Source organism: Accipiter gentilis, chromosome W, assembly GCF_929443795.1.
Source record: "Accipiter gentilis chromosome W, bAccGen1.1, whole genome shotgun sequence".
NCBI classification, from domain to species: domain Eukaryota; kingdom Metazoa; phylum Chordata; class Aves; order Accipitriformes; family Accipitridae; genus Astur; species Astur gentilis.
In genome coordinates, this window is record NC_064918.1 from 18485648 (window position 1) to 18512466 (window position 26819).

Here is a 26819-nt window from a genome sequence, read left to right on the forward strand (position 1 = left end):
AGCACCAATTCTACATGCATGTTTATTCACTGGAAAAACTGCCATACCCATTGTCCTAGACAAAAGCAGGTTTTGGGTGTTTTCTAAGGATTGATTATAGCTCTAAGGAGGTCACCTCTTACCTCCTTGCCCTTTCCCATTACATTGTAAGTGTAGCTCCTTATGACAGGAATTACCCCATATGGTTCAAGAAGACGAGAAAAGTAAAATGTTCTAGGACACACCCACACCCCCCCCCCCAAAGTAAAAGAATCCACTTACTCTGGATCAATCACATTCAGATTTACAAAGTTCTTTTGCATTTTTTAAATTGTTTTTTATTTAGGAAGTGAAATTAAAACTTGTAAACTATAAATACAAATGCCAAGGTATTACATGAAATATCCAGAGGGACTTTATCTTTTTTAATTTCTCACAAATATTTCTTCTGGAATTCAACAAACAATGGGGAAACCAAACAAGTTTCAGTTCTGTATATAATGAAAATCAAGTTAGATACTGCCAATTTGTCAATTCATAAAAGTTTTACCTGACACAAATGAAAGCTCTGAAAACTATAATTCATTCATTAATGATACACCAACTGCTATTTTAAACATTGTTATTTGCATTAAGCAAGCTGTCTAGAAACAGGTGTATTTAACCCACTTAACTCAGTGGCATCAAACTTTTAAAATATTTTTTTATATAGTCACCTATATATACAGGTGTACTGCAAAGAGGGCCAAAAACTTGCAAAAAAGGTCAAATTTCACACAATATTTGCATTAATATTTTTGTGGGGTTTTTCCCCCCCCAAACAGCAAAGCTGAGCCACTGTTTTCACACTGTTTCTTTAATTTGCCAAAAACACATAACTCCATCTATATCAAAGAAGCAAAAGAGCAAGCTTAACAGCAACTTTCATTTACGCATTTTCTTGTGGGGGGAAAAAGGGTGTATCCATTTTAGATATTACTTTATGTATATAAAAAAATGACCACAAATAATAGATTCACTGAATTTATTTAAAAATCATAAAATATATCTTAGAAAAGAGCATTACATTCTGCACACTGCTCTCAAAGGACGCCAGGGACATGTGGATGACCAGTCTTCTCCCCCCTTCAAAAAAAAAAAAAAATTACAATGTACATAAAGCAGGGTGTTCACAATAGTTACAGAAAAACCATTACAATTTACCACCAACAATGAACAAAAATAAAATCCACTCTCTGCTGCTGTTTCAAAATTTCAGTGTTAGTCTTGTGCGGCCTTTCCCTCCCCCAAATATTTGTAATCAACTAAAACGTTACATCTGGTGAACAGCAGATTCTACTAGCCTCAAATGCAGAACACCTATGAAGCAGAGGAATGTTGGCTTTTTAAACCGAAGCAGATTAAAAAAAAAAAAAAAAAAAAATGGGTGCAGGACTCCTTCAGTTCTTCACTAGTCTTAGAAAAACTTTCCAGAATACTGCTTCACACTATAAAAAAGAAAAAATAATCTTGCATTAGAATCCTTCAACATCTGCATACTGCTTCACACTATAAAAGAAAAAGAAAAAAGCATGTATTAGAATGATTGACCATACATCTTGCATCAATATTCACAATGGCATTCTTAAAGATTAAACTACAAATTCCCAATACATTTAAAAGTAAATAATTTTAAAAGATTAATGGCTAATAATTATAGGCATATAATTATTTTAAGCACATTTAAATATTAGTAATCTAAAGCCAAACATTCAAGTTAAACATTAAGAAATGCTATGATAGCCAACGCATTATTAAAGCAAAACTAAGCAAACTAAGTCCAAAACTGTTAATATTTGGCAGAAGAGAAAGTAATGACAGCAAGGTGTGAAATGCTGCATAACAGCACCAATTGATTTCAACTTGTCCTGTAGAGGCATGGTCTGTGCCATATGGCAGACTGTGATTTGTTGTCAGTTAAGTTATCTAAAAACAACAAAATCACTAGTCTTCCACACAGAACTAGACCAACGTCCACTGAAATCTTCTCTATTTTCTACAGGTTCTATGTAATTTATTACAAGTAGTTTTTTTTGCAGCAATTTTCACCAGAGGAATGAGAGGACTGCTTGGTTAAGGTGTCTTCCATCAAGATTAGTTTTGAGGGAATCTTCATTTTAGTTAGAACAGAGAAAAGAAGAGAATAGAGGCAGAACTACCACTGGAAAAGTTAGGTTCAATAGTTACTTAAATCCTGCCTTCTAAAAATTATATTGCAGAGAAGAGCTTTAGAATGTAGTAGTAGGAAAGTCAGTTTAAAATTGACAGTAAGGACAGCATTAAGCTTCAACTTGCCTGTTCTGCAGTAAATACTGAGCATTTTGTATCTGGTCCTGTGTTCCCGTAATAGTTATTATTCGATCTTCTGAGCCTTCTAGAGGTTCATCAATTTTGATTGAAGCTCCTGACTCATGACGTATTTGTTTGATTCTCTGGCCTCCCTTTCCAATAATAGATCCTGCCAACTAGGGGAGAAAATAAAGCATTCATTTCTTGATAAAACTTTCTCTGCAAAAACACAGTACTGTTCAAGTAGCTTCCATCAATTTAGTTTTAAGAATTACAATGGAAGCTTACTCTTTTACAGCCTCAAAACATCCTCTGTAATGTTTATTATAGAAACTCAGGTGGGATAAATTTGGAAGAACCAGATGCTTGTTTGTAAAAACACATTCTGTAGACCATCTCTATTATTGAATATTAACAATTAAAAAAATAGTTCAGTGCATCTCTGAAGTGAAGACATGTCTGGTTTCAGCTGGGATAGAGTTAACTGTCTTCCTAGTAGCTGGTACAGTGCTATGTTTTGAGTTCAGTATGAGAAGAATGTTGATAACACAGATGTTTTCAGTTGTTGCTAAGTAACGTTCAGTCTCAAGTCAAGGATTTTTCAGCTTCTCATGCCCAGCCAGCAAGAAAGCTGGAGGGGCACAAGAAGTTGGCACAGGACACAGCCAGGGCACCTGACCCAAACTGGCCAACAGGGTATTCCATACCATGTGATGTCACATCTAGTATAGGAACTGGGGAAGTAGGGGTGGGGGATCACCGCTCAGGGACTAACTGGGCATCAATTGGCAGGTGGTGAGCAATTGCACTGTGCATAATTTGTACATTCCAATCCTTTTATTACTACTGTTGTCATTTTATTAGTTATCATCATCATTATTAGTTTCTTTTTATATTCTGTTAAACCGTTCTTATCTCAACCCATGAGTTTTACTTCTGTACCCGATTTTCTCCCCCATCCCACTGGGTGGGGGGGAAGTGAGTGAGCAGCTGCATGGTGCTTAGTTGCTGGCTGGGGTTAAACCACATCAAGACAAAACAAACATCCTTAAGAGTAAACTTTCAGTGATTTAGAAACACTTGCTTTATATTAAAAGTAGTTGTCAAGCATCCCAAATACTTTCGATTTACTTAGTCCGAGAAAAGGCTGTGACTTTCTGTTTATTTAAACACAAGTGGAAAGCAAGTCAGCTTCACTTACATCTTTGGGAATCGTTACTTGTGTTGTGATGATGGGTCCACCAAGATCCCCATATGAACCACGGCCCCCTGTGTAAGAATAGTCTGATTTAAATGTATGCATCGAGCCTCTTACTGACTAGATGAAGTGCATGTCAAAGTTCTCTATAAAAACTTACCATATCCAGAGCCACCCTCAAACTATAGAGAAAAAGAGAAAGAAAACCCTTAAATAGCAAATAGCCATGATTTATTAACATGTTTTCATGTCAAGTATCATACTGTTAACTTTGATGTTATTTTATGCAAAAATCCTAATCCACAACTTTAAGTGTCATTAAAGGCAAACTGGGGAAGAGGGCAGACCAGGAACAAAGGGGGGGAAGGGGTGTGTGGAATATCTCATGAGAACCTAACATTCAAATCAAAAGAACAGAGTTCAGCCTTATTACTACTACCTATACAGCTCAGGAGAAATTAAAGTCCCAAACTCAGACAAGATGTTTACCTGGTAACTGTCAACCCTCCTACTCCATCTATATCTTAAGGAAAAACCAAGTCAACTCTAATAACAACTTTATAATTGGTCTCTCCATTCAGACTATGCTACAGTCCTTTGTATCTTAGAAGGGACAATCACAACACTAATTACTGCTGTTCTGCTAAAACTACCATATACCAAATCCAAATCACTGCAATGCAGCGCTCCTGACTACTTTTATTTTCAGGATTTGTAGACTGGTACTTGATATCAAGTGCTTAATTTGATCTAATGCTTTCTAAATGCACAAACACCCATTTTAATATCTTCCTGTAGAAACAGAAAATACATGTGCATGCTTCTCTAGAATTCAACTTACATCACTGAAATACAGAAATACAGGAATTTGTGTGAATTACTTGTTTGCAGAAGTTGTAATGCAACAACTTTTTCCAAAAAACTATTTACCTGCTAGCTTTTTGGAGCCACATCAAAATGGAAGCTATTCAGAAAAAAATTGTTCAGCTGATCATCTGTTTCTAAGCAACCTGCATTGTGTAATCACATTGCTTAGCAATACAGACCATAATACAACATAATAGAGCTTGTAGTGGAGTGCAAAATACAAAAGAATGAAGGACACTGCTTAGAACTTAATTCAGAGGCTGTTCAGAGCTGCATATTCCACACACATGCTCTTCCACCTATTTCTGCTGATATTTTGCACAAGGAATCCCTTTTTTGGGCTAACTTGTTTTAATGAACAATCCCTTTCTTGACCCTTTCTACTGCTTCTCCTCCCCAGACTACAAGACAGCAAATGAATTTGACAGCAGATGAGTAATTATAACTGCAGTATTTATGTAAGCTAGGAACTAAAATTTAATATCTGGCAGTACTTTGTCATCTTCTAGACAGCATAAACACTTGCTGACATCCTTTGAACTTTCCTTCCTGAACCCCCCCTAAGAGTAAGAAGTTTGATAAACATAAATAAAATTGAATACTTTCAAATATATGGATAGGTAAAGCATAATAGCTTATCCACAACTGTAAGTAAAGAATTATTTTTAACATTCCTTGTTTGAAACAGGAGAAAACACAACATGATGAAGTTAACATAAAACATATTCCTAAATAGATGCACCTACAGGGTGTTAAAAAGCAAGAGTTACAGTGAAAGTTACAACACTAAAACAGGGTACAAAAGAGGCAATACAACAGAAAAGCTTCTCAGCTGTGCTGCTGCATACTTCCATTGTGGAACATTAACTGCCTGTATAGGGTTCACTGTTCAGGACAAACTGCCAATAACCGGAGTTAGGACAGCTTTAGGGATTTTTCAATAGGTGCAAGCTGCCACTGACTACATTTAAGCTCAAGAAATTCCAGTTATTACTTAGCCAATTCAAATTATTTTTCTCAAAAATCAACTATTAAACCAGTCAAATAAAAGCACGAGCACACTCACCAACTCTGGTGGCTGCATGTCATCACAGGCATCCACGTGACACTGCATCATCTTCCGGGTACAACATAATAGGAGAAAAAGAGGAAACGAATCCAAATTAAGTCTATGTAACAGAGGCTTACAGGTAACTTGGCAAGCAAATACATACATACCAATATAGAGAAACATTTTTCTGCACTACTTAAACTACTACAAAAGACTCAAAAGTACATGATATAGACCAGTTACAAGATTTACTCCCTTTTACTTTCACTGCAGGGAACTGTAACTGGTCACACTTCTTTCTTCCTTGTTTCTGTGGTGCAAACATATTTTCCTCTTACAAAGAATGTCAGACAGCTAAGGGGAGAGCAAAGCTTGAACAGTTTGTTTGGTTTTTTTTAAAACACCTTTGAGTACTGAAGCTGTACTACATACTAAAAGATGTTACTCTCTGATACCAAAACCTTCTATTTATCTCATGCATTAAAAAAACCCAGAAAAGGCATTTAATAAAAAAAGTAACTGTCATTGATATATCTATGTCAACAGCAGGTCAAACAGGAAGGACATGGCTTCTCATATTTTATTAATTCATTTCCATATACCTCATATAGCCAATAGCTAAACTAACAATCTACTACTGCCTAATTATATTGGAAATCCAATTACTTTTTTTTTTTTTTTTTTTTTTTTTAGATGTGGTATATAGCATTTCTTTCCTTCAGAATTCTACAACAAAAGTTGGGGGAAAAAATAATCAATAAACAATTATAAAAATATAACTTGTAGAATCCACTTTAAATTACTATTTAAGGAAAGGCCTTTGCTGGGTTAAAACATGCAACACAACATGAATAGCACATTAAAATATAAATGCTCATTTAAAAACAGTTCCCAAAATACTAGGTGTAGGATAACTTAAGACATATAACAATTTTCTTCTCTACAGACTCATTTGTGCTAGCTACTACTAGTAACCAATGGAAATGAAATCAAAACCAAATGAAACACTGACTGGATAAGACAAAGCACATAGTATTAATAAGAATTTATTGACTTTTACATCTAATGAAAGAATATACATGCAATCCTAACTGGTGGCAAATTCCTTATTGTAACTTTCCCTTATTTTTAAGGGATTGGCCCAGAAGACTGAAATTTTGTTAATTTATTTTAGGAACTATAGATGTTTGACACATCTTTCCTTCACTGATTTTTTTTTTACATGCTCCTTAATGTCAAATCTCTTAAACATGAAGTACTTTTAACATTTTTTAGTGTATGCACCTTTATTGAAGTGCTTATACAGATGTGTATATACACACATACACATGTTAAGAAATATCAAGAAGTAGGAATCATTTGAATGAGCAAAACCAGATTAGATGTCTGAACATACACTCTACTTTTAAACAGACATTCTGATTTAGTTCTCAATTAACGCCAATTTAAAAATACTTCGAAAGCATTAGGAATTGACCATTAAAAAAAGGGGGGGGAATTAAATGGCTTTATATGTACTTCTCCACCTTATTTCCCCCCCCCCGGTATGTTTTTGTGCATTTGTATATCTAAAGCACCCATGGAGATGGGGGTGTTAAAAAAGAAATAGTGGAAATGCATTCATGTTTTCTCAGCTATCAAAATAGCCGTTACGGTCCATAGACATTTGATTTGGAGTAGTTACAGCCTAAAATATATACCTCTGTATTAAGAGAAACAATGCATGTATGTCTTTCAGTAAAATGCCTCAGAATAGAGATATTATATATATATATATAAAAATCCAAATTATGTTTTCCTCCCATCTTAGAATTTACAAGGCTGTCAGTACTGTCGCATCTCAGAAAATTCAAGTTTCACCATCCAGTCTTGGTGCACCATCTTACAAGTCTTGAACTACTGAATTTTTCTGCCTTTAGCAGAGAAGAGAACTGGCAGAAAATGAGGATTTCTGAAGATTCAACATCTCCAAGATGTTGGTTGGAAAAGAAAATCTATTCTTGCCTTTTAATTTATTTATTCCTGCTCTCTGAAAGTAGCCTTTCCCATGCATTACTTCATAAACCACAACAATGTTGCTTTACTCTAAGTTTAAATGTTTTGCTAGAGAATGGTTTCTATATGAAATGCATAGTAACTCGAGAAGACATATTTCTGGCACGAAACTTCCAGCTTCAGCCTCGCAATCCATGGAAAGACTTCTCATCCACTTATACAATTAAGGGTACTGGGATTATGGCTAGTTAAAACTAGAAATTAAATACAATCTGTGTCAGAAAGCAGTCCTCATTGTAGGCAGGCTATGAAACTTGTGCGTAAAGCAGCCAAAGCCATGAGTAGCTCCACTGTGAAGAGGAAGTAAAATTGCTTTTCAGAACATGGAAAATGAGTAGAGATGACTCCCAGTTATTTGTAGAAACTCATGTCAAGAAAGCCAAGGTCAACCTGATCAGGCTAGAGTTCAAATAGATTTTCTATTCTAAATGGAACAGAACTAGAACACACTATTGCCCAAGCTGAAGACTGCACTTAACCAGATACCCAAGGAAGGGCAGGCTACTCTGTTTATATGCCCTAACACTGGTTTTACCAGCTGCAAATATGAAAACACAAAAACTGAGCTTTGAAAACATAAGAATACAAATAAGGGATCTTAAGAGGTATAGTTCATGATTCTTCTAGTTTCTTAAGATCCAGAGTAGCATAGACAACTTGGTGGTTTTGGTGTTGGGTTTTTTTGGGGGGTAGGGTTTTGTTTGTTTGTTTTTGGTAATTTTAAGTGCAAGTCTTTCCTTTCAATATTTCTGCTAGGCTTCTAGTGCCCCGATTTTGATATTCTTGTAATATGTGCTTCCAGTATGTATTACTGGAAGTAATTGCCTCTTCCTTCCAGAAGGAGGCAATGCATAAATCTCATTTAGGTAGCCCATTTCATAGCTCCTCTCCACTTCTCTCTTCCATTCACTTAAAATAAAAATAATAATAATAAAAAAAATCTAACCTGTCATCTTAAGGAATGTGCCAAACAGAACCAGAGGAGAAAAAAAAGACTGTTAACCAGAGATTTACCTCCCAGATGCCTATGATTTCTCTTCCCAGGAAAGAGGATACAACAGTAAATGACTATCAGGAAGTCACATTTCAGAGTACAACATGGAAGAGTATCTTTAAGCCTTTTTTAATTCTCCCCACCCCCCAACATGGTTGAATGTACCTAATTTCATTTAAAATTCAACTTATCAGTGGCCCTGGCTCCAAAACATTTGGAATTACAGTAGAATTTGTTTGCAGACATAGAAATAGGCATAAAGACAAGAATTGATTTGAAAAAGCAATCATCTGCCAGACCAACTAGAGCTCTTTATAGATATTATTCACATTCTCTTAAATTCTGCTAACATCTTTTGGAAAACATTGTTCTGACATGCTGTCTTGATCTGAAAAGCCTCCCAATTCCTATTTCTGCCATCCTGTTAGAAGGTCTAAAAGAAGGTCTGTGTAATAAAACCTGCAGGGACTGTGCTCTACCAACTTTCTATTCCATTGTTGATGGCAGGTAGGGAAAACAACCAACCAACCAAAAAAAAAACAAACCCCACAAACCAAAACCACACAGCAGATCACATCCCAAATACCCTTTGCACCCCAAACAGTTGTCTTCTTGGGGGGACCATTTGTATGGCCAAAACATTTTAGTGATATCAAAGTTCATCAGAAGCACACATGCCCCACACTTAAATGTATGTATTCAAGAATAGTTTCCTCAGATATTCAGTGTGCTAACTGTATTTACTAAACAAAACAATATGAATGTTAACTCCTACCATTCCATCATAACGGTCTCCAGGTCTACCCCTTCGGTCATAAGACATAAGATCTCTAAAATGAGAAAAAGCAGCAGCACATGACTCATGTTATAAACTAGTTTATATATTCTAATTAAAGTTTTCATGATTTGCACACAACAATGAATTTCTGAATGCTTTAGCCAAGTTCTGAATAACATAAAATAAAGTTACAGAACTACTGACAGTAGTCCTGATAGACTGCTACATTGCAGAAATAATTAAATTCAAACAGTTTTCAAAATTCTTTGGTGCAATGCACACTCAATCCTGCATAATCACTACCAACATGGAGTGTAAAACAAGTCCTGGAAACATGAGCACAATTCAGCAATTTTTACTCAACTTGAGTTTTGTACAATGCGTTTAATGCAACAGCTTACCCGCCACGAGGAGGTGGTGGAGGAGGAAGAGGAAGATTACGAGCTCTGCTGCCACCTCTGCCACCACGACCTGGCGGAGGTGGTGGAGGTCCTCTGCGAGGGCTCATATCATCATAATCTCTTCTTGATGGAGGAATAGGTCGTCCACCACGACCAGGAGGCATTCGATCAAAGCCTCCTCTTCCACGCATTGGAAAGCCTACTGGACGTCCCCTTCTATCATCAAACATCATTGTGAAGCCACCATAGTCATATGTTTCATCATAGAAATTGGGATCATAAGGCTGGGCCCGTCCTTTAATTGGAGACTAAGACACACACACAAAAAAAACACAAACACACCACCACCCCTCCCCCCTGGTTAGCACTGACTGTTACAATTATTGTATTTCATTAAATTACTATATTAAATGTATAAATATGAATTTATACATTCTGAATACATTATTGATTTCACAATGCTGATAAGAAAGGCAGGGATGGTGATATGCTTCCTGGTACTGATGGGTGGCACGTACATTTGTCTCACTTCCTCCCCAATTTAAAATTTCTTATTTTAATGATGCGTAAAGCATGACTAACAGTCCATTGGCACCAAAAATGGCTTCCCTCTCCAATAAGGTACACCCCAATTCTAGAAAACAGGAATAATTTCAAAGGGTGTTAACAGTCCAATACTTATTTTGTTACTGGAGAAGTAAGAAGCACTGAATTCAAAATAGAAATATATAATTTTCCATCCAAATCATCCCGACTTTCATGAATACCAATGAAAGAATAATAAGTTTAAGACATTACCTCAGAGATAAGATCCAAGATAATCTTGATACATTCCACAACTCTATCAGGTTTTCCACCAATAAGCACCACTCTATCAGTGGAATGAGGACAACACTCTTGGAAGAGCTTAATGGTGGTCTGAGTGTTCTGTTGAAGAAAAAAAACAAAACCAAAATCTTCAAATAGAAGTATTTTAAACAATTTTATAAACTTATTGAAAACAACATGGGTAAGACACACACTAAAACATTTTTAAAGAAACAATCAAGCCAGACCATTAAACTTCCAGTCATTTTAAGTGAATGCTTGCTTCTGAGTTCTTGCAACAAATTTAATCTTAGGATATATTTTTAAGACCTGCAATGACATCAGTTTGTATGAAATGCTAGTGAAAAGGAAAAAAGTTCAATTTTTAAAATCTTTCAATTATGGCTCACCTACACAATCATTTAATCAAATATTAGCAAAAGGACCACATATCCATTGTAAGCTTACAGGTTATATAAACCTTCATATGTCATAAAAACATGCTTTGGATGCAAGACAGCAATGTTGCCAGGATTATGTCTAGTCATTTTGCCTTCTTCAGTTCACGCAAATAGTAGCTTATGCCTAAACGGACCTGGAATTGCCTTTGACACAATGCCAGGAAAGGAGAGAAAACAACACTCTAGATTCATAGACCACTAGCTTTCTAGAACAAAACCTCATTCCTTCACAAGGAACAGTCCTTCACAAAGGAAACTGTGGTCTTCAAGGAAGCAGAACTTAAAGAAAACCAAACCACCCACCCCAAAACCAAACAGAAAACCCCAACCACCACCACCCCAACAAAAAACAAAACCCACAACAAAGACCCAAAACCCACCCAAACCCCCACCCCATAGTACCTTTTTATAGCAATATTCAAACATCTATTAAATTATTGTTAGAGTTTATGGAGACACATCCAGGCTAAACCATTTTTCATCTCCAACACCACCAATATAGTCTATTCAGCAGTTCATTCCAGAAGGAGTGATGAATGGCATTTTAATTTTAAAAAGTATCCTTTTTTATAAAGATTATTCTACTGCTAATATGCTTAAAAGCTTTATAAGTCCTAGGCTCTATCACCAACAGCCACTTTATTTCTGACTTTTTGCAAGAAAGTTGTAATAAGTAACTCAGATTGATCTCAGAACACAGAAATCATGTATGAAATATGTTCTGAAGGAATTATTGCACAGATGATGCTTACACTCACTGTTTATAAACACAAAACCCCTAATTTGTTTATAGAATAAAAGCAGAATCTGAAAATAGGAAACAGTACCTCTCTGAGTTCTTTGATTTTAGCACCCTTGACACCAATAATTCCTCCTGCTAGACTTTGGTGAATTAGAAGTCTTAATTCACAGTCAAAGTCGCTACCTTTGTAGTGTTGATACTGTAAGATGCATACAAGGAAAGAATAAAATATTAGTCAGGGGAAAAAATAATTTAAAAAGCAAAATACTAATTTTTTTTGTTAAGGTTTTTCTCCAAACACCATGGTATGAATTAATTTGCTGAACTGTAATGCTGTATTTGCTACAATAGAATCACACCTATTTAAGTACTTTGCCTCAACATGAGGATGTCAAATTACTTTTCCTTATTTCTTTTATTATTATTGTATAAAATTTTAAGATATCAAACAGTGCAACACACTTGCTTACAAAGCCAAGGCAGGATGGAAATTACAATACAGCTACTTCAAACTGGGGACTAAACAAGTCAGGAGACGGGTGTTTTGAAGGGGAGGAGGCTGTTCCAAATATTAATTTTCTAAGAAGAGATTGTCTCTGTCCTCTACAAAAAAAAAAATGCCAACATGTAGTTTGAGAGCTATAGGCCTCCTTTCAAAAAAGGCTGGGTTTTATTTTCTAATTTAACATATTAAAAATAGCACACAATCATTTAGAAATATCTTAAAATCTAAATTTATACCTCTGAAGAAGTAACAAACCTAAGAGACATACCTCTTCTAAGGTAGGGATAATCTTCTTCAAGATTTCTCCAATTGTCTCTGTATCTGCACTTATACTCAAGATGCTGTTAGAGGCCAGCGTCAGAAAATATTGAGAAGGTGGAAAAGTAGAAGTTTAGTATTCATAACCATACACAAAATTCTAACAAAACTGACTACATAGAAGAACTTAAAATTAATATTCCCCATGTAAAGTAAACCTGTTCACTGGATTTACAACACATGCATCTTTGTTTATGCCCAATATATATGCATGATGAATTTAAGACTAGGTATGTCTTGCAGAGAGAGCAAGAGCAAGCAAGAGCTTTTCAAAGGGCTCAGATTAAGTGGGCAAGAAATCGACGCAGAACTGAAAGTATAAGTGAATATTCACATTCCCCACCACCACTAATTTGGTATACCCTCGCCATTACATTGGTAAAACTGGTACACCTTCTTCTAGAAAAAGTGGAGATATGCAAGTGGTTAACATTATATCTGGAGTAAGGTTGAGAGACCAGTTAGAAATTGGATTACTAATGGGCTCTGCAAAAAAGGAATATAAATACAAGGAAAAACCAAAACAAAACAAACAAAAAACCCACCCCCAAAACCCCCACAAACAAAAGCGTAACACAAATGAGAAGTGAAGGAAAGTGAACTAGAGTTAGTATTTCATCAGAAATAATTATGAACAGAAAATGTTGGGGGGAGCAAGGTGGGCCACAAAGACAAAGCAAGAGACTTGAAACAATTTGATTTATAATGCAGTGAATATGCAACACTTGAAGCGGTGCTCCTTCCATTGAAATAAAATTAGTGGATTGTTTGGGTGGCCAACTCACGTAAAAGTTCAGTGACAGAAAGACTTAATGGGGAAAATAAGACAGAAAACTTTTAAAAAAACAATACACGGTCTATAAGGGGATACTATTTAATTATATAAAGGCAGGTAAATACATTTCTCTTTCTAATCAGGCAGTGAGGCATAAACTGTTGGGACATACCGCTCGGGGCCACTGCTGTCTGGGACTGAAACACTTGCATTGTACTGCATTGGTCATTGGCGTTCGTGGATGTTGGCATTGGGCATGGGTATTCAATCGGAAGTTGTCAAGTATGGTACCCGTTTGGCAACGAGCACATTTTTGGGCATAGCCAACCAGGGTTTTCACATGGGCGTTCAGGGGCGGATAGGCCAACGTCATGGTGGGCAACGCAGGGGCAAGTCGATCCAGTACATGGGTAACGGAGATATATGGCCAAAAAAACAAGGAGAGGGAAAAGGGGGAAAAGCAATAAATTTTAATTTAATACAAACTATACTCATTACTCTTAGTTAACGAAGCAAGCTTAAGTTGTTCCGAAGACTAACACAATAATGGATTGCTACATTGACTGTGGTTTAACAGTATGGATCTTAAGGAGTTACTTTATCTGACTAAACTACTTTTTACTTTTAACATAATGATGTTTCAGTAGCAGGCTGGCTCATGAATGTAGACACAAAAACTGTTGAGATCCATATTACTGAAACCTTGGGCAAGTTGGGAAAGTTAGTATTCCAGACCAATTAAATTATCTGGACTTAGGTGATGTATTTATTTACTTAAAACAAACAAACAAAACCACTAGCTGCCAAAGTTAGTGAGTGTATGATTCCTGACCATTTCAGCTTAACCCTCAATTCTAGTTGCTATAGTTTGTGAACTTAGATGAAACTGATTCTGTAATAATATATTAGCAAATATTGTGTTGAACAGTCTCGCTTGAAAAAAATGCTGAAATTGTAGCTGATGCTAAGTACAGGAGCGTAAACAAATGGAATTTAAGAAGCATTGCCAAGTTTTTTAAATACATAATATTTATGCTGATCATGTGTCTTATCACAAGAGTCAACCCACTATAAAATATGAATAGGTAAACAAGTCATGACCATTTAAAAATGCTTCCAAGTAATAGAATAAAATGTTTCTTTACTGTTCTATACCTGTATTTAAATCATGCAACCTTAACATGAATGGTTTTGTGCTTTATGTCCAAGCTGTTAAAGTAAGAACAGATGGACCATTATGTTGTTTTTTTAAGGAAGTTAAAGAATTCCTCTATCACTGGGTTAAGCCAGCCACCTGCAATAGTTTTCAACAGTACTATAATTGATTCGCACATATGGGAAATGGTACAGTTAAGGGTTTTAAGCTTTGCCAATATGTCTCATTAAAGGCGTTAACTCATTTGAAGCGTGTAATTTAGAGGAACCCTGTTTGAAAGCAAAGAGGTTTAATATAAACCTCTCCTCCCACATAACTTAAGATGGGTTTTAATTACAACACAAACTGAAAAACTAAAGCTATCTCTTCTAACAATCATTATAAATGGGTTATAATTAGATTACTGTTGTCTAGATTTTAATTTCTCAATTTCTAGAAATGTATGCAATCAAATTTTCAATGTAGTGCTCTGAAAGAATCGGTGTTAAATTAATTCAAGCTCATATATACTCACATCTGTACGAAGTGCCTTAATATTTTTGCCACCTTTTCCAATCACTGCTCCAGCATTCTGGAAAATAGTTTTCAGAAGTTATGTTATGCTAACACAGCACAGACTACATTTTTGAACTGAAGACTAAGAACAATGTATCTATTTCTGCATTACCTTGTGAGATGCATTTAGGGGTGGGGTGGGGCTTGTTTTGCTTTTGAAAGGTTCAAATTAAATCGAAACATAAACTGACATGGTTTTACCATGGGGGAAAAAAAAAGGTCAGAACAGCTCTTACCACTGAACTTTAGAAAGAGATACAAATACTCAATAATATTATTTCAGTTTTGAGTTTGAGTTTCTAGGCAATTCTGCCTGCATTAAAACCATATCATAGTTAGAGTATGACTGAAAAAATACCTTATGGAATTCCATGCATGTTATATAGGTCAAGGATTTTCCCAATTTATTTGATAACTTTTTTTTTAAAATATGTTTGCAAATTTCACTTTTGCACTCCAAACATTTGATAATTTCAAATGCTACTTTTGGTTTAAACCTATGTAACTCAACTGACCACTGAGGTAGGTACAGTCTGAAGAATGTAAAGCCAATATAAACAATTGCTAATCTCTAGTTGCTAAAATCAACAGGAATAAACTCAGATATTCAAGAGGAGCAATTGTAAAACTACAGTTTTACCAGGCTATTTAAAGAACTACATGCAAAATTATTGCTTTTATTATGCAGTTCATACATGATGCTAACAGCACCACAAACATTTTGCAGCACTCCAATTAACTTGACTATTCATCAGAAATGCCACGCAGAGTTAAGGTAACATTCCCCTACCCCAACACAAAAGACTGAGTTACTTCAGACAGTGCAAACATCTGTAACGACTGGAAACACTAAAGGAGATTCATAAATAGCAATTTTACTGTGACAATTTATACTAGTCAATGAAGCAATTGCAGTCCCTGAAACATTACTCCCATATTTCCTCCTGTTGATCTATGTAGATTTACTAAATCTGGGAAAATTACTAAAATCCTGAGGAAGTCCTCATCTTGCCTCTCATATTTAATTTACAATCATAAGCTGATCATTCTCTAAACTGCTTGCTTTCTAAAGACTAATACACAGTCATTCCCCGGAAACAATTACATTCCACTCAAACATAAGAAAAGTAGCTTATAATTTCTATTGCTTTATTTTTTCAATGAGTACTTTTTTTAAAATCAGAGAAGTCCCATAGATCATTAAAGACTCATCCTTGAAAAAACTTATTGAAGATAATACCATTGCAATACACTTCTATCATTCGTGCACACTTACAAATATTCCTAATAAGTTATTTTATTTTAAATAAAGCACACGTTCTTTCTAAATGTACACCACAACATACACTTTGTCACCACTGTCTTAAGCAATGGTATAAGCAGGAACATAGCAATACTGAAAAAGCATACTTTGCTTTGAAGCAAGATGCGTAATTCAACCATCTCATCTGTATTCCGAGATCTTTTGAAGGCCTGTTCTTCTTCCATATCTTCTGCAGGACGTTTGCCTGTAGACAGGTCCATAGGGGGAAAACACAAACACATATTTAACTATGTCACGATAAAATTGTATATCCACGCTTATACACTGTATTCCTAATGAAGCATTCCCTCCTATTAGCCCAACGCTAACTTCTGACATCTACCCTGAGTATCTATAGCACAGAAACAGGTTTTTACTTCATCAGCCTACATATCAATTAATTATTGAAGACTCATTCCAACTCTATGAACTACAGTTGAAATGAGAATTTTGCAAGCTTAGTGAAAAATTTACAACATGTTGTTTAAAGCAGTGCTGCATCACCTACCTAGTATTGTTTTTACGACTGGGAAAACCTTAAAGCCCAAAAGATCAGAAGTAGTTTGCCCAATACTGAAATACTGGTGGAACAATAGGAAAGCAGTATTCCAAATAGCTTTGAAAAACTGGCATGAACCAACTCAATGCTAATGCCCTAACTCTTCTTCACTAATTATGTTGAAAAAGTTTTTTGTTTAGCTAATATTTAGAGATATTTCACATGTGTATACATTCCTTCAAAGGAACAACTGCAATAAATAAAACACAGTAATGTATATGCCTGACAGTATTTTTACATTATCACACTGTCCAGACAAGTACTGAGTATTTAGCTATCAAATATTTTCAAATCCTTAGTTATAACTTTTAGTTACTTATGCCATGTCTAAAATACTCCCAAAGAAAAAATACATATTCATGATACAAAAACCATGTAAAACCATACAGGACACCTAAAAATTAAAAGATTAAATGCAAAAATACTGCCAATACAAACATTTGATACAGTTAAAGCATTCCAAAATAGTTAGAAACACTGAGATTTAAAAAGGTTCTCCCCCTCAATAAAATAAAATAGCCCTTTAAAAAATTTACCATTTGTCTCTGTGTTGGTAAAGGTCTCCTCCTGTTGTTCAGTCTCCATTACCTGTTATTCTTAGGTGTGCAGATAAAACCTATTGCAGAATAAAAAAAGCTAGTACATCTATTTTGCAGGGAGAAAAAAAAGGCAAACTGTACATCGTACTAAAGGGAAAAAGGGAAAAACAGAGACGCCCGCTTTTAGAATTTACCAGTTTTATATACGCTTGCAGAGCAAAACTCAAGTGTTCTGGGCAGGATCAAAACCCAACAGCCTACTGCTTCAGAAGCCTATGAAAACAGCATAGATCAGGCTCTATTAGCTTACAGGTCTGATTCTTGCTACAACTAAAACCGGGGGTTTGACCCGAGGTTTTGCTGCAAAGCTTTTCTTTATAAATGAGAAAATATAACAAGGCCAAACACATCACTAAGAGGAGAAATAATAATAAAGTTTGTAAACTCACAGATAAACAAGTTTTCAAGCATTTGCTAGTTTTAAGCAATCACATTTACTGATATTTAAAGTGAACAATTATCCAGTTCCTATTTTTCGCATATTACATATCTTGAATTTCCTTTTTAAGAGACACTAAGTATCAATCTGCTTATTGTTTAGTTCTAAACGATTTAGACTAAAAAGTTATAATCACCAGCATTAATTTTATAAGTTCTCTATCAAGTTACTAGCAGGCACACTAGAAAAATTCTGTTAAAAATACCACGCTGTAGTTATGTATAACCTCTGCATACATACATGAAGAATCTCAAAAGCAGCTGAACTTTTTTGACTTTGTGAAACAGGTACCTCTTTCAAGATCTATTTTTACTAAGTCCACGTGAGAATACTTGTAAAACACATTAGAAGTCCAGGCAGAACAATTTTGCACCTTATTCTCTTAAAAAATGCATTTGTACAGATAACAACTTCCATAGTCTGAACAAACGGTTGACACGTATCCATGAAGAAAAAGCGAGGTACGTTTAACCTTTTAAAACATCCTTTTAATCATCTGTTTATGCAGGATAACAGCAAGCAGGCATGCATTCTTTTACAGCCGCAGCTAAGAGACCGCCTTCCCAGCACATGCTAGTATTTCCAGGCCCCTAATTTGAGCTAATAGAAAAGCACCGCTTAAAGAATAGCCAAGTATCAAAACAGACGTTGCTAGAGCGCGGGGGTGGGGAAGAGAAATGTCACCAGGTTCAAATGGCTAGCCCTTCTAGACTCTCTTCTATTCTGTTCCAGACTCTATTACGACCCTCCCAAAAATTTTAGAGCTGCAAGGGGACGAAATGTAACATAGCGTTCGGGACAAGATGCTCTCAATTAGTTACTGTGCTCTGTTGTGTAAATCGAGTTCGCGGGATTGACTAACGCAATGTTTTTAAAAACATCGAAAGGATAAAGCGGCCACGGACACAAGTAGAGGGCTAGGAGATGCCGGCGCATCTCTACCCCGCTCCCTCCGAGACGAACGGCCCTTCCCGCCCAGACGCCTTCCCCTTCCGCAGCCCATGTGCAAGCCGCGCCACGATCTGCTCGGGCTGACGTTCACCTTTACCCCTCGCACGGCTTCCGCAGGCAGCCCGCCCGCAGCAGAGCGCTCAGAAGCCCAGCTTCACTCCCTGGGCTGGGGGGGGGGGGGGGGGGGGGGGGAGGGAAGGCGGCGGCGTTACATAACCCCCAAGACCCACCTCCGCGGTGGCGTGGACAAGCAGAGATGGCGGCCGCTGTAATGGCGCCTACCCATTGCTAGGCGGAGCCAGAAGCCGAAAAACCACCACCACGCGGTCACAAGATTTCCCCCACTCTGCCCAGGGAGACACAAAGGAGACACTCGGCGGCCCTCACCCGAGCTCAAGCGGGGCCGACAGAGCGCAATGGCCCCGCCACAAGACGTCCGCCATCGCCACAAGACGTCCGCCATCGCCACAATCGCCCCTAAAAGCAGACCCTGCTGCAGAGCGCTCCCCAATCGGTTTGGCAGAGCCGCTTCCGTACAGGCCGCAGCTGAGAACACCCTCCCTCCTCTTCCTCTCTGCCCGCCATAATTCCCAAAAACTCGCCCCATACAGTTACCCAGTGTAGGCGCAGGAAGGCGGCGGCGGCCGCTCCCCCGGCCTTAGCGCGCATCCGCTAGTGCAGCCGGCCTCCACCACATCGCCACTCCGGGAGCCACACCGGTTGGGCCGCCGTGCCCGCACTAAGGTCGCCGAGGCGCGACGGTTACCGGCAGAGACACAGATCGCTCTTTTCGCCCTTCCCTCAGGACAGATAGGGCCCCTTGGGCCCGGAGGTTGCGCCAAGCCACTCCACGCTAGCTAAGGAGGAGTCGCTCCCGCCCCCCTCCTCCACGCAGCAGTCCCCAGACCTACCCAATTCCGCCGCCCCGCCAGCGGGGAAGAGCGCTGTCCCTGCGGAAGCCCACGAAAATCCCGGGGCCCAGCAGCGACTCTGGCCTCCCGCGTTACTGTGTCACACAGCAGCGTCGAGAGGGGCGCGATCAACAGCTCTACTTCCCTAAGCCCGGCTTAGCCCACCCCCCTTCATAAGCTACGCGCTGCGAGCCCCGCTTACCTGCACCCACCACGTACGAGAGAGAAAGGTAAGCAGCTCCCACCACCACCATACACATCCACCAGCACCGCCAGGCAACTGGCCCAGCCGCCTCCTCTCCTCCCTCCTGTGGGGACCCACTGTGGCCCTGTTGGGTAAGGCAGCTGCCCGTCAGGGCAGGGATGGCCTCTAGTTCGCCCCGCCCTGCGTGTGGACCGCAGCGAGACAGGCCTGGGTATCGCGGAGAGGAGCGCGATCCACCCTGCACGGCCACAGTGTGCCTAGGCTGTTTGTTTGACCTGCCTGACAGGAGCCACAAGAAGAGCAGCAGCAACAGTGGAGATAATAGAAAGCGGTAAAAGAGAGCGAGAGCGACCTCAGATTGTTTTGGGGGAAAAATGGCGTCTGCAAAAACTCCGCCTTGTGCTTGCCCCTAGCACCGGAGGAGGCGGAGCAAGATTCTTGCGATGCTTAAAGGTGTGCGTGGTTCCACGCCTTCTATTGGCTGTTGGGTTGCGCGGGGTTTTTGGGAGCTGTGTACAGAGAGCAGGTGTATTCTCTTCCTTACCACCTGCAACTTGGATGATGGGAGGTAGGCTGCCCTGCTGGTTCTGCCCGTTCGTTCGGCACCACCCTTGCCTCAGATAAGTGTGGGGTGACTCAGCTGAGGGTAGGGTGCAGGGAAAGGGGCTCGGGCTCTAGTCAACCTGTTTGAGGAGTAGGGAGGTACGTGTCCTGTCCCTAATATGACTGTGGTGGGACAGGTCACCTCAACTCGGCATCCATCACTGTTCACTGCAGCTCATCGGTGCCCGCAGGGATGCAGGGTGGCAGCTGGCCTTGCCACCCCTGGGGGTCTTGGCACAGGGTAGCAGAGCCAAGCGGGTGATAGGCGGCCTAAGAACTGCATGGCTGAGATGAGAAACTTATTGAAAATGGCATGACATGCTGGTCCTTACCTTACAAGAGGCACATGGGATTAGACCTGTTGATGAGTAAATGGATGGGTTACTTCCCTTAAGTAACTGTAGAGTTTCTTTTAAGTGGTGGAGTTTTGGGGAGAACTTTAAGGCAGGGTATTTTTTTCCTAGCTGCAGGTTATAATGTCAGAAGACAAGCCTTGTGTTTCTTAACTATTATCACAGTAATTTTTCTTTGGTGTAATTCTGTAGGGAGGTTGAACTCCTTGGCCATCCCCCTTAAGGGGATAAACAGGTTCCAAATGCAGTTATACAACTTAAGCATGCATATCTACTTCTAAAACTAACAAGAATCATAGAATGGTTTTGGTTGGAAGGGACCTTAAAGATCATCTAGTTCCAACCCCCCTGCCATGGGCAGGGACACCTTCTACTAGACCAGGTTGCTCAAAGCCCCATCCAACCTGGCCTTGAACGCTTCCAGGGATGGGGCATCCACAGTCTCTCTGGGCAACCTGTTCCAGTGCCTCACCACCCTCCCAGTGAAGAATTTTTTCCTTGCATCTAATCTAAATCTACCCTCTTTCAGTTTAAAGCCATTACCCCTTTGTCATGGTTTAACCCAGTGGGATGGAGGAGAAAATTGGGAAAAGAAGTAAAACTCATGGGTTGAGACAAGAACAGTTTAATAGAACAGAAAGGAAGAAACTAATAATGATAATACTAATAAAATGACAATAGTAATAATAAAAGGATTGGAATATACAAGTGATGCACAATGCAATTGCTCACCACCCACTGATCGATGCCCAGTTAGTCCCCAAGCAGTGATCCCCCCTACCCCCACTCCCCCAGTTTATATACTAGGCATGATGTCACATGGTATAGAATACCCTGTTGGCCACTTTGGGTCAGCTGCCCTGGCTGTGTCCTGTGTTCCCTCCCAACTTCTTGTGTCCCTCCAGCCTTCTTGTTGGCTGGGCATGAGAAGCTGAAAAATCCTTGACTTAGTCTAAACACTACTTAGCAACAACTGAAAACATCAGTGTGTTATCAACATTCTTCTCATACTGCACTCAAAACATAGCACTATACCAGCTACTAGGAAGACTATTAACTCTATCCCAGCTGAAACCAGGACACCCTTGTCCTATCACTACATACCCTTGTAAAAAGTCCCTCTCCAGCTTTCTTGTAGGCCCCCTTTAGCTACTGGAAGGCTGCTATAAGGTCTCCCCAGAGCTTTCTCTTCTCCAGGCTGAACAACCCCAACTCAGCCTGTCTTCATAGGAGAGGTGCTCAAGCCCTCTGATCATCTTCATGGCCCTCCTCTGGACTTGCTCCAACAGGTCCAGGTCTTTCTTATGTTGGGCACCCCAGAGCTGAACACAGTATTCCAGGTGGGGTCTCACGAGAGCGGAGTAGAGGGGGGGAGAATTACCTCCCTTGACCTGCTGGTCACACTTCTTTTGATGCAGCCCAGGATACGGTTGGCTTTCTGGGCTGCAAGTGCACATTGCTGGGTCATGTTGAGCTTCTCATCAACCAACACCTCCAAGTCCTTCTCCACAGGGCTGCTCTCAGTCCACTCATTGCCCCGACCCAGGTGCAGGATCTTGCACTTGGCCTTGCTGAACTTCATGAGGTTTGCACAGGCCCATCTCTCAAGTCTGTTAAGGTCCCTCTGGATCGCATCTCTTCCCTCCAGCGTGTCGACCACACCACACAGCTTGGTGTCATTGGCAAACTTGCTGAGGATGCACTCAATCTCATTATCTATGATAAGCTAGAGCTTATTAACCAGTGATGTTCTTGAGTCAATGACCACCAAAACTTGGTACTATTGCAGCCAAACCCTGGACCGGGTCTCTAGATAACATTAATATTTCAGGCTAGCCTTCTGTTGTCAGTTCCAAAGCTTTCATTGTGTTAAAGTGTAAAAAAATCACCCCTGTGGTACAAATACTTACAGATCCCAACTTGTTTGTATTGTAAATGGGGCTTCTTGTGTTCTTAACAGTGCTAATGAGATGGGAGAATAACTTCTTGGGTCAATTTTTAAAGTAGACTGGGTATGAACAGCAGCACTGATAGGAATAAAACAAACAAAAAACAGTTGGAAGAGAACCTTTCTTCTTCTAGTTATTATATGTTCTCTTTCCATCCACAGCAAAAGGATTTCAGGTGTATACTTCCAATTAAATCAACAGGGAAAGATGAAGCCACCAAAGAAGGGTTGCTTGTAGAAGTCTCAGTACTTTCCTGATACTTTGTGATGAGTAAACTGTATAGGCTGTTTATGCTGGTTGAAGCTTACTTATTTAATTATTGGAACTGCATGTTTATTTTTAGCATCAGTGGAAGTGTTTTTAATTGTAATTGCTTCTACATTGTCATACTTAGAATAGCTGAACTTTGAATTGAGAGCAAATTTCTATACAATGCAAGTGAGTAATGTCATAACTTTAGCTGTTTTTATTCTTCTGACATCTTTCTGGATTTTGTTCTAGAGAATTCATTTTTTTTCTTTTATCTTAAAAGAAAATGTCTGCATCTAACATTGCAGCAAGAGTGGAAACTTGTCTTTCATCTCTGTGGCATGTTGAAGTTCCTTTGATATGGCTAGAAGCCTGTATTAATTGTATCTGTGAAGAAAATAGCAGCAGTAACTTAAGTCAAGCTAAGATTAACAGACAGATACTTGAGCAATGGCTTCTTGCCAGATCTAAGAGATTTGGAATATCCCGTTTTGCCTGATTGCATTTTAGATGCTCCCAAAAGAGAGTTGTCTGGCTTCTACTCCATACAGATTGATTCACTGGTTGATGTTAGCCAACCAGCATGTTCACAGTTGCAGAATCTCAGAGGAGAAAATACTGTAAATGAAGAAGTAACAGCCAACACTTGAGCATCCCAAGAATCCTGGGAAGCAAAGTGTACTCAAATGCTGATGCTGCAACTAACTGAGGGTATAGATCAAATTCAGGGCATGGTATATCAACCAGTCCCTGTTCTCCATAGTAATCTTCCTCCTGGAACAAAAAACACTGTATAGGGGAATATTGCATGTTGTTTTGGAGGAGTCCTTCTTAAACCAGAAAATATGAAATTCTTGGTGAATTGGATGAAGTGGAGGTTCTTATAGTGCAGTATAATTGGGAAAAAGTCCTTGCTAGATTAATTGGGGAAGCTGAGAACCTTAATCCTGTTGGACAAACTGATCATGAACAAATTGTTCTAAGGCCTGTAGATGAATTAGGACAAACTCTAGGCCCTTCAAATGAAGATCTTTTAGCTAGTCTTGATGAAAATCATGAATTTGCTTTAAATAATGCAACACCTTCAGAAAGCGGGTACTGCAGTAGAAGTGACAATTTTAGCACAGCCTCAGGTTTGCTCACTGCACATTATGAAAATGTTTTGTAACAAGAATTTGGAAATCCTTTGCCTCATTCAGATGAACAAATTTCATCTCCTGTGGAGTGCTGATGGCTTTTAAAATTACTTTCCTTTGGAAGATTACTTTCTTCTGGAAGAAGAGATCCAAAGAGAACTGGAACAAGTGCTGTCAGTGGTCATGAAGAGAAACAGATTTAATTACTGAGAGGCTTCTACATATGTCTAGAAGTTCATGTGATTCATCTTTAAATGGCACTTATGAAAAAGATTATATAAATGAGAAGCCTGTAAAAGCTACCAGCAAGCAAAAGACTTCTGAAAGAACAGTATCTGCTGGAGATAAAAACAGTACAAGTAACTTTTCACAGCATAATGCTATACATCAGACTTGCAGTTCTGCAGATTTCTCTTTGGAAAATACTACCAAAGAAAGGTGGAATGATATAGACCTAGTTGAGAGCGGACATGAATTCCAGCACACTTCTGACAGCAAGCTGCTAACAATGAACCAATGTGTTTTTCAAAAACTGATCCAAAAGCAGATCAGCCAGAGAATGTTATGCAGTCCTTTCCTTGTAGAGCAGTAGAGGCACGTGATCTTGATTTAGTTTTTCTACCTTTCACCTATATTTCTGTTCTCCTTGCAAAAAAAGCCAAGTCTGAAAGTTAGATGTTTTATTGTAACTCTTAATGGAAATCTCACAAGCAGCAATGGGTCCAGGGGTATAAAGACAAAAATTTCTGATGGTTCAGCTTATCTTGAAGTAGATTTTGCTGATGATATTCTAACAAGTTTGATTGGATTTTCAGTGCCTGAAATGAATATGTTGAAAAAGATCCCATTTCACATCCATTTAGAGAAATGTCAAAGATGACTGATAGATCTCTGTTTGATGACTATAGAGTTTAATCCTTTTTTCAGTCCAAAGCCACTGTATTAATTCTACAGGATGCAGATGCAAGGCATCTAGAACAATTGAAGAATTGTTTGAATAAATAATCTGCACAAACTTGTAATTATATATTAGAAAATGTTTAAGTCAAGATTTCCCCTGAAGGACTGTTGAAAATTAAATTTTAAAGTTAAGTGGTATGCCTTTTCTCTCTCAGGAACAACAGTGGAAAAATGAGAGGAGGAGATGTCTTAGCAGGTAGGAATTCACCAGGTTGTTTCTTATGGTGATAATATTGAAATAAACTTTTGAACTTCTTCGGCTCGATTTAAAATATTTGTGTATCACTTTCCTTCTGCAAAATCCTCCATCTTCTTGACTGGTGATCTGGGGTAGCAGACTGTCAGGAAATGGATAATAAAGAACAAATCAGCTCATTCTTACACTTTTTTCAAGGATGATTATTTACCTGATTTTTAAAAGGTAGCTATAGGACACTACCAGCCTTGTCTTGAAGTAAAGCAGTTGAGTATATTTAAACAAAGAATCATTGTTTAGATGCAGTCACTTCCAATAATGCCAACTTGAAAACTCAAATATGTATTCAGTGTGCAAGAATCTAAAGTGTAAAGAAATGAAAGATTATCTTCTAAATATTCATGTGAGGAAAAAAGTGTATACATAAATGGGATTAAAAGCTATGTACTTAAAAAACAAAATTAACCCCTCCAAATGTTTCTAACATCACTTACTAACAGAAAAGAACAATTGTAACATACAGGGAATATATTTTTTGGCATGTTAATCATTACAAATTGTTTTGAACCCACAGCCAACCCTATTCATTAGCTCTTAATGCTTACTAGTCTAACCTTTTCACAATGTAGTCAAATACTTGTTGTGTTCCAAATGTTATACATGTATACTTACGTTGGCCTTAATTTTGAATTTTTTTTTCATTTCTGCTTTTAGAATGTATTTTAAAAGAAACAAGCCTAACAAAGTATAAATGAAAACTTCTTGGTGGAAGTTCTTTAGTCACTTTCAAAGGATAATCTACAACTTACTGTGTGTATAGACTATCATAAATGGTTTGCTTGCTTTTTGTTCTTTCTTTCCTCGATTTTTTTTTTTTTTTAAAGAATGTAAAATTGGTATTTAGAAGAGGAGGTTTTCTTTGATTGGACTGTCAGTATCTTCTTTGGTAGCCTTTTCTTCCTCCAAATAATAGCTGTTAGACCATGGGAAACTGCTCTAAGAGACTGTCATTATTGCCTCCCCCCCAATAATTTGAGAGACCTAAAGAAAACTAGAGATAATTTGTTAAGTAAGGTAAAAATGGACGGAGGTAGAAGAGGGGAAAGCTTTGTAAAGCATGAGCCTTTTTAGGCTTTATTTCATATGGGTAATAAATGTATGAACTCCTGTGTCCTGTCCCTTCCCTTCCTCTCCTCCCTTTTCTCTTTCAAAAGAAAACCTGAGCAAACCATGACCCTGCAAGTCATCTTTGGGTTCTTATTTTCTGAGAGGCTGTATTGGGTCTGGCTGGGATGGAGTTAACTTTCCTCATAGTGCTGTGCTTTGTATTTGTAGCTACAAAGGTATTGCTAACACACCAATGTTTTGACTACTGCTGAGCAGTACTCCCACAGCATCAAGGCTGTCTCTCCAACACCCCTGCCACCAAAGGCCTG

At 38.5% G+C, this 26819-nt stretch overlaps 1 protein-coding gene and 1 pseudogene across 3 annotated transcripts; one reads left to right on the forward strand and one right to left on the reverse strand.

Annotated features, from left to right (window-relative positions):
• Window positions 1–989: 989 nt before the first annotated feature.
• LOC126035310 (heterogeneous nuclear ribonucleoprotein K-like) lies at window positions 990–20325 on the reverse strand. Of its 3 annotated transcripts, none has more exons than XM_049793790.1 (16): window positions 19935–20325; window positions 17566–17644; window positions 17369–17448; window positions 16381–16478; window positions 14930–14986; window positions 13432–13475; window positions 12435–12507; window positions 11747–11860; window positions 10450–10578; window positions 9652–9959; window positions 9248–9302; window positions 5439–5489; window positions 3666–3687; window positions 3509–3591; window positions 2314–2483; window positions 990–1466 (listed from the first exon to the last, which is right to left on the reverse strand). In XM_049793790.1, exons 3-16 carry the CDS (start codon window positions 17415–17417, stop codon window positions 1436–1438), a joined length of 1284 nt encoding a protein of 427 aa, XP_049649747.1. In that variant the 5' UTR covers window positions 17418–17448; window positions 17566–17644; window positions 19935–20325; the 3' UTR covers window positions 990–1435. The 3 variants fall into 3 exon arrangements, with proteins under 3 accessions (XP_049649747.1, XP_049649744.1, XP_049649745.1); XM_049793787.1 differs by having other exon boundaries at window positions 990–1527; XM_049793788.1 differs by lacking the exon at window positions 17566–17644 and having other exon boundaries at window positions 990–1527; window positions 19952–20325.
• Window positions 20326–23377: 3052 nt separating this feature from the next.
• LOC126035270 (recQ-mediated genome instability protein 1-like) lies at window positions 23378–25232 on the forward strand (annotated as a pseudogene).
• Window positions 25233–26819: the final 1587 nt, after the last annotated feature.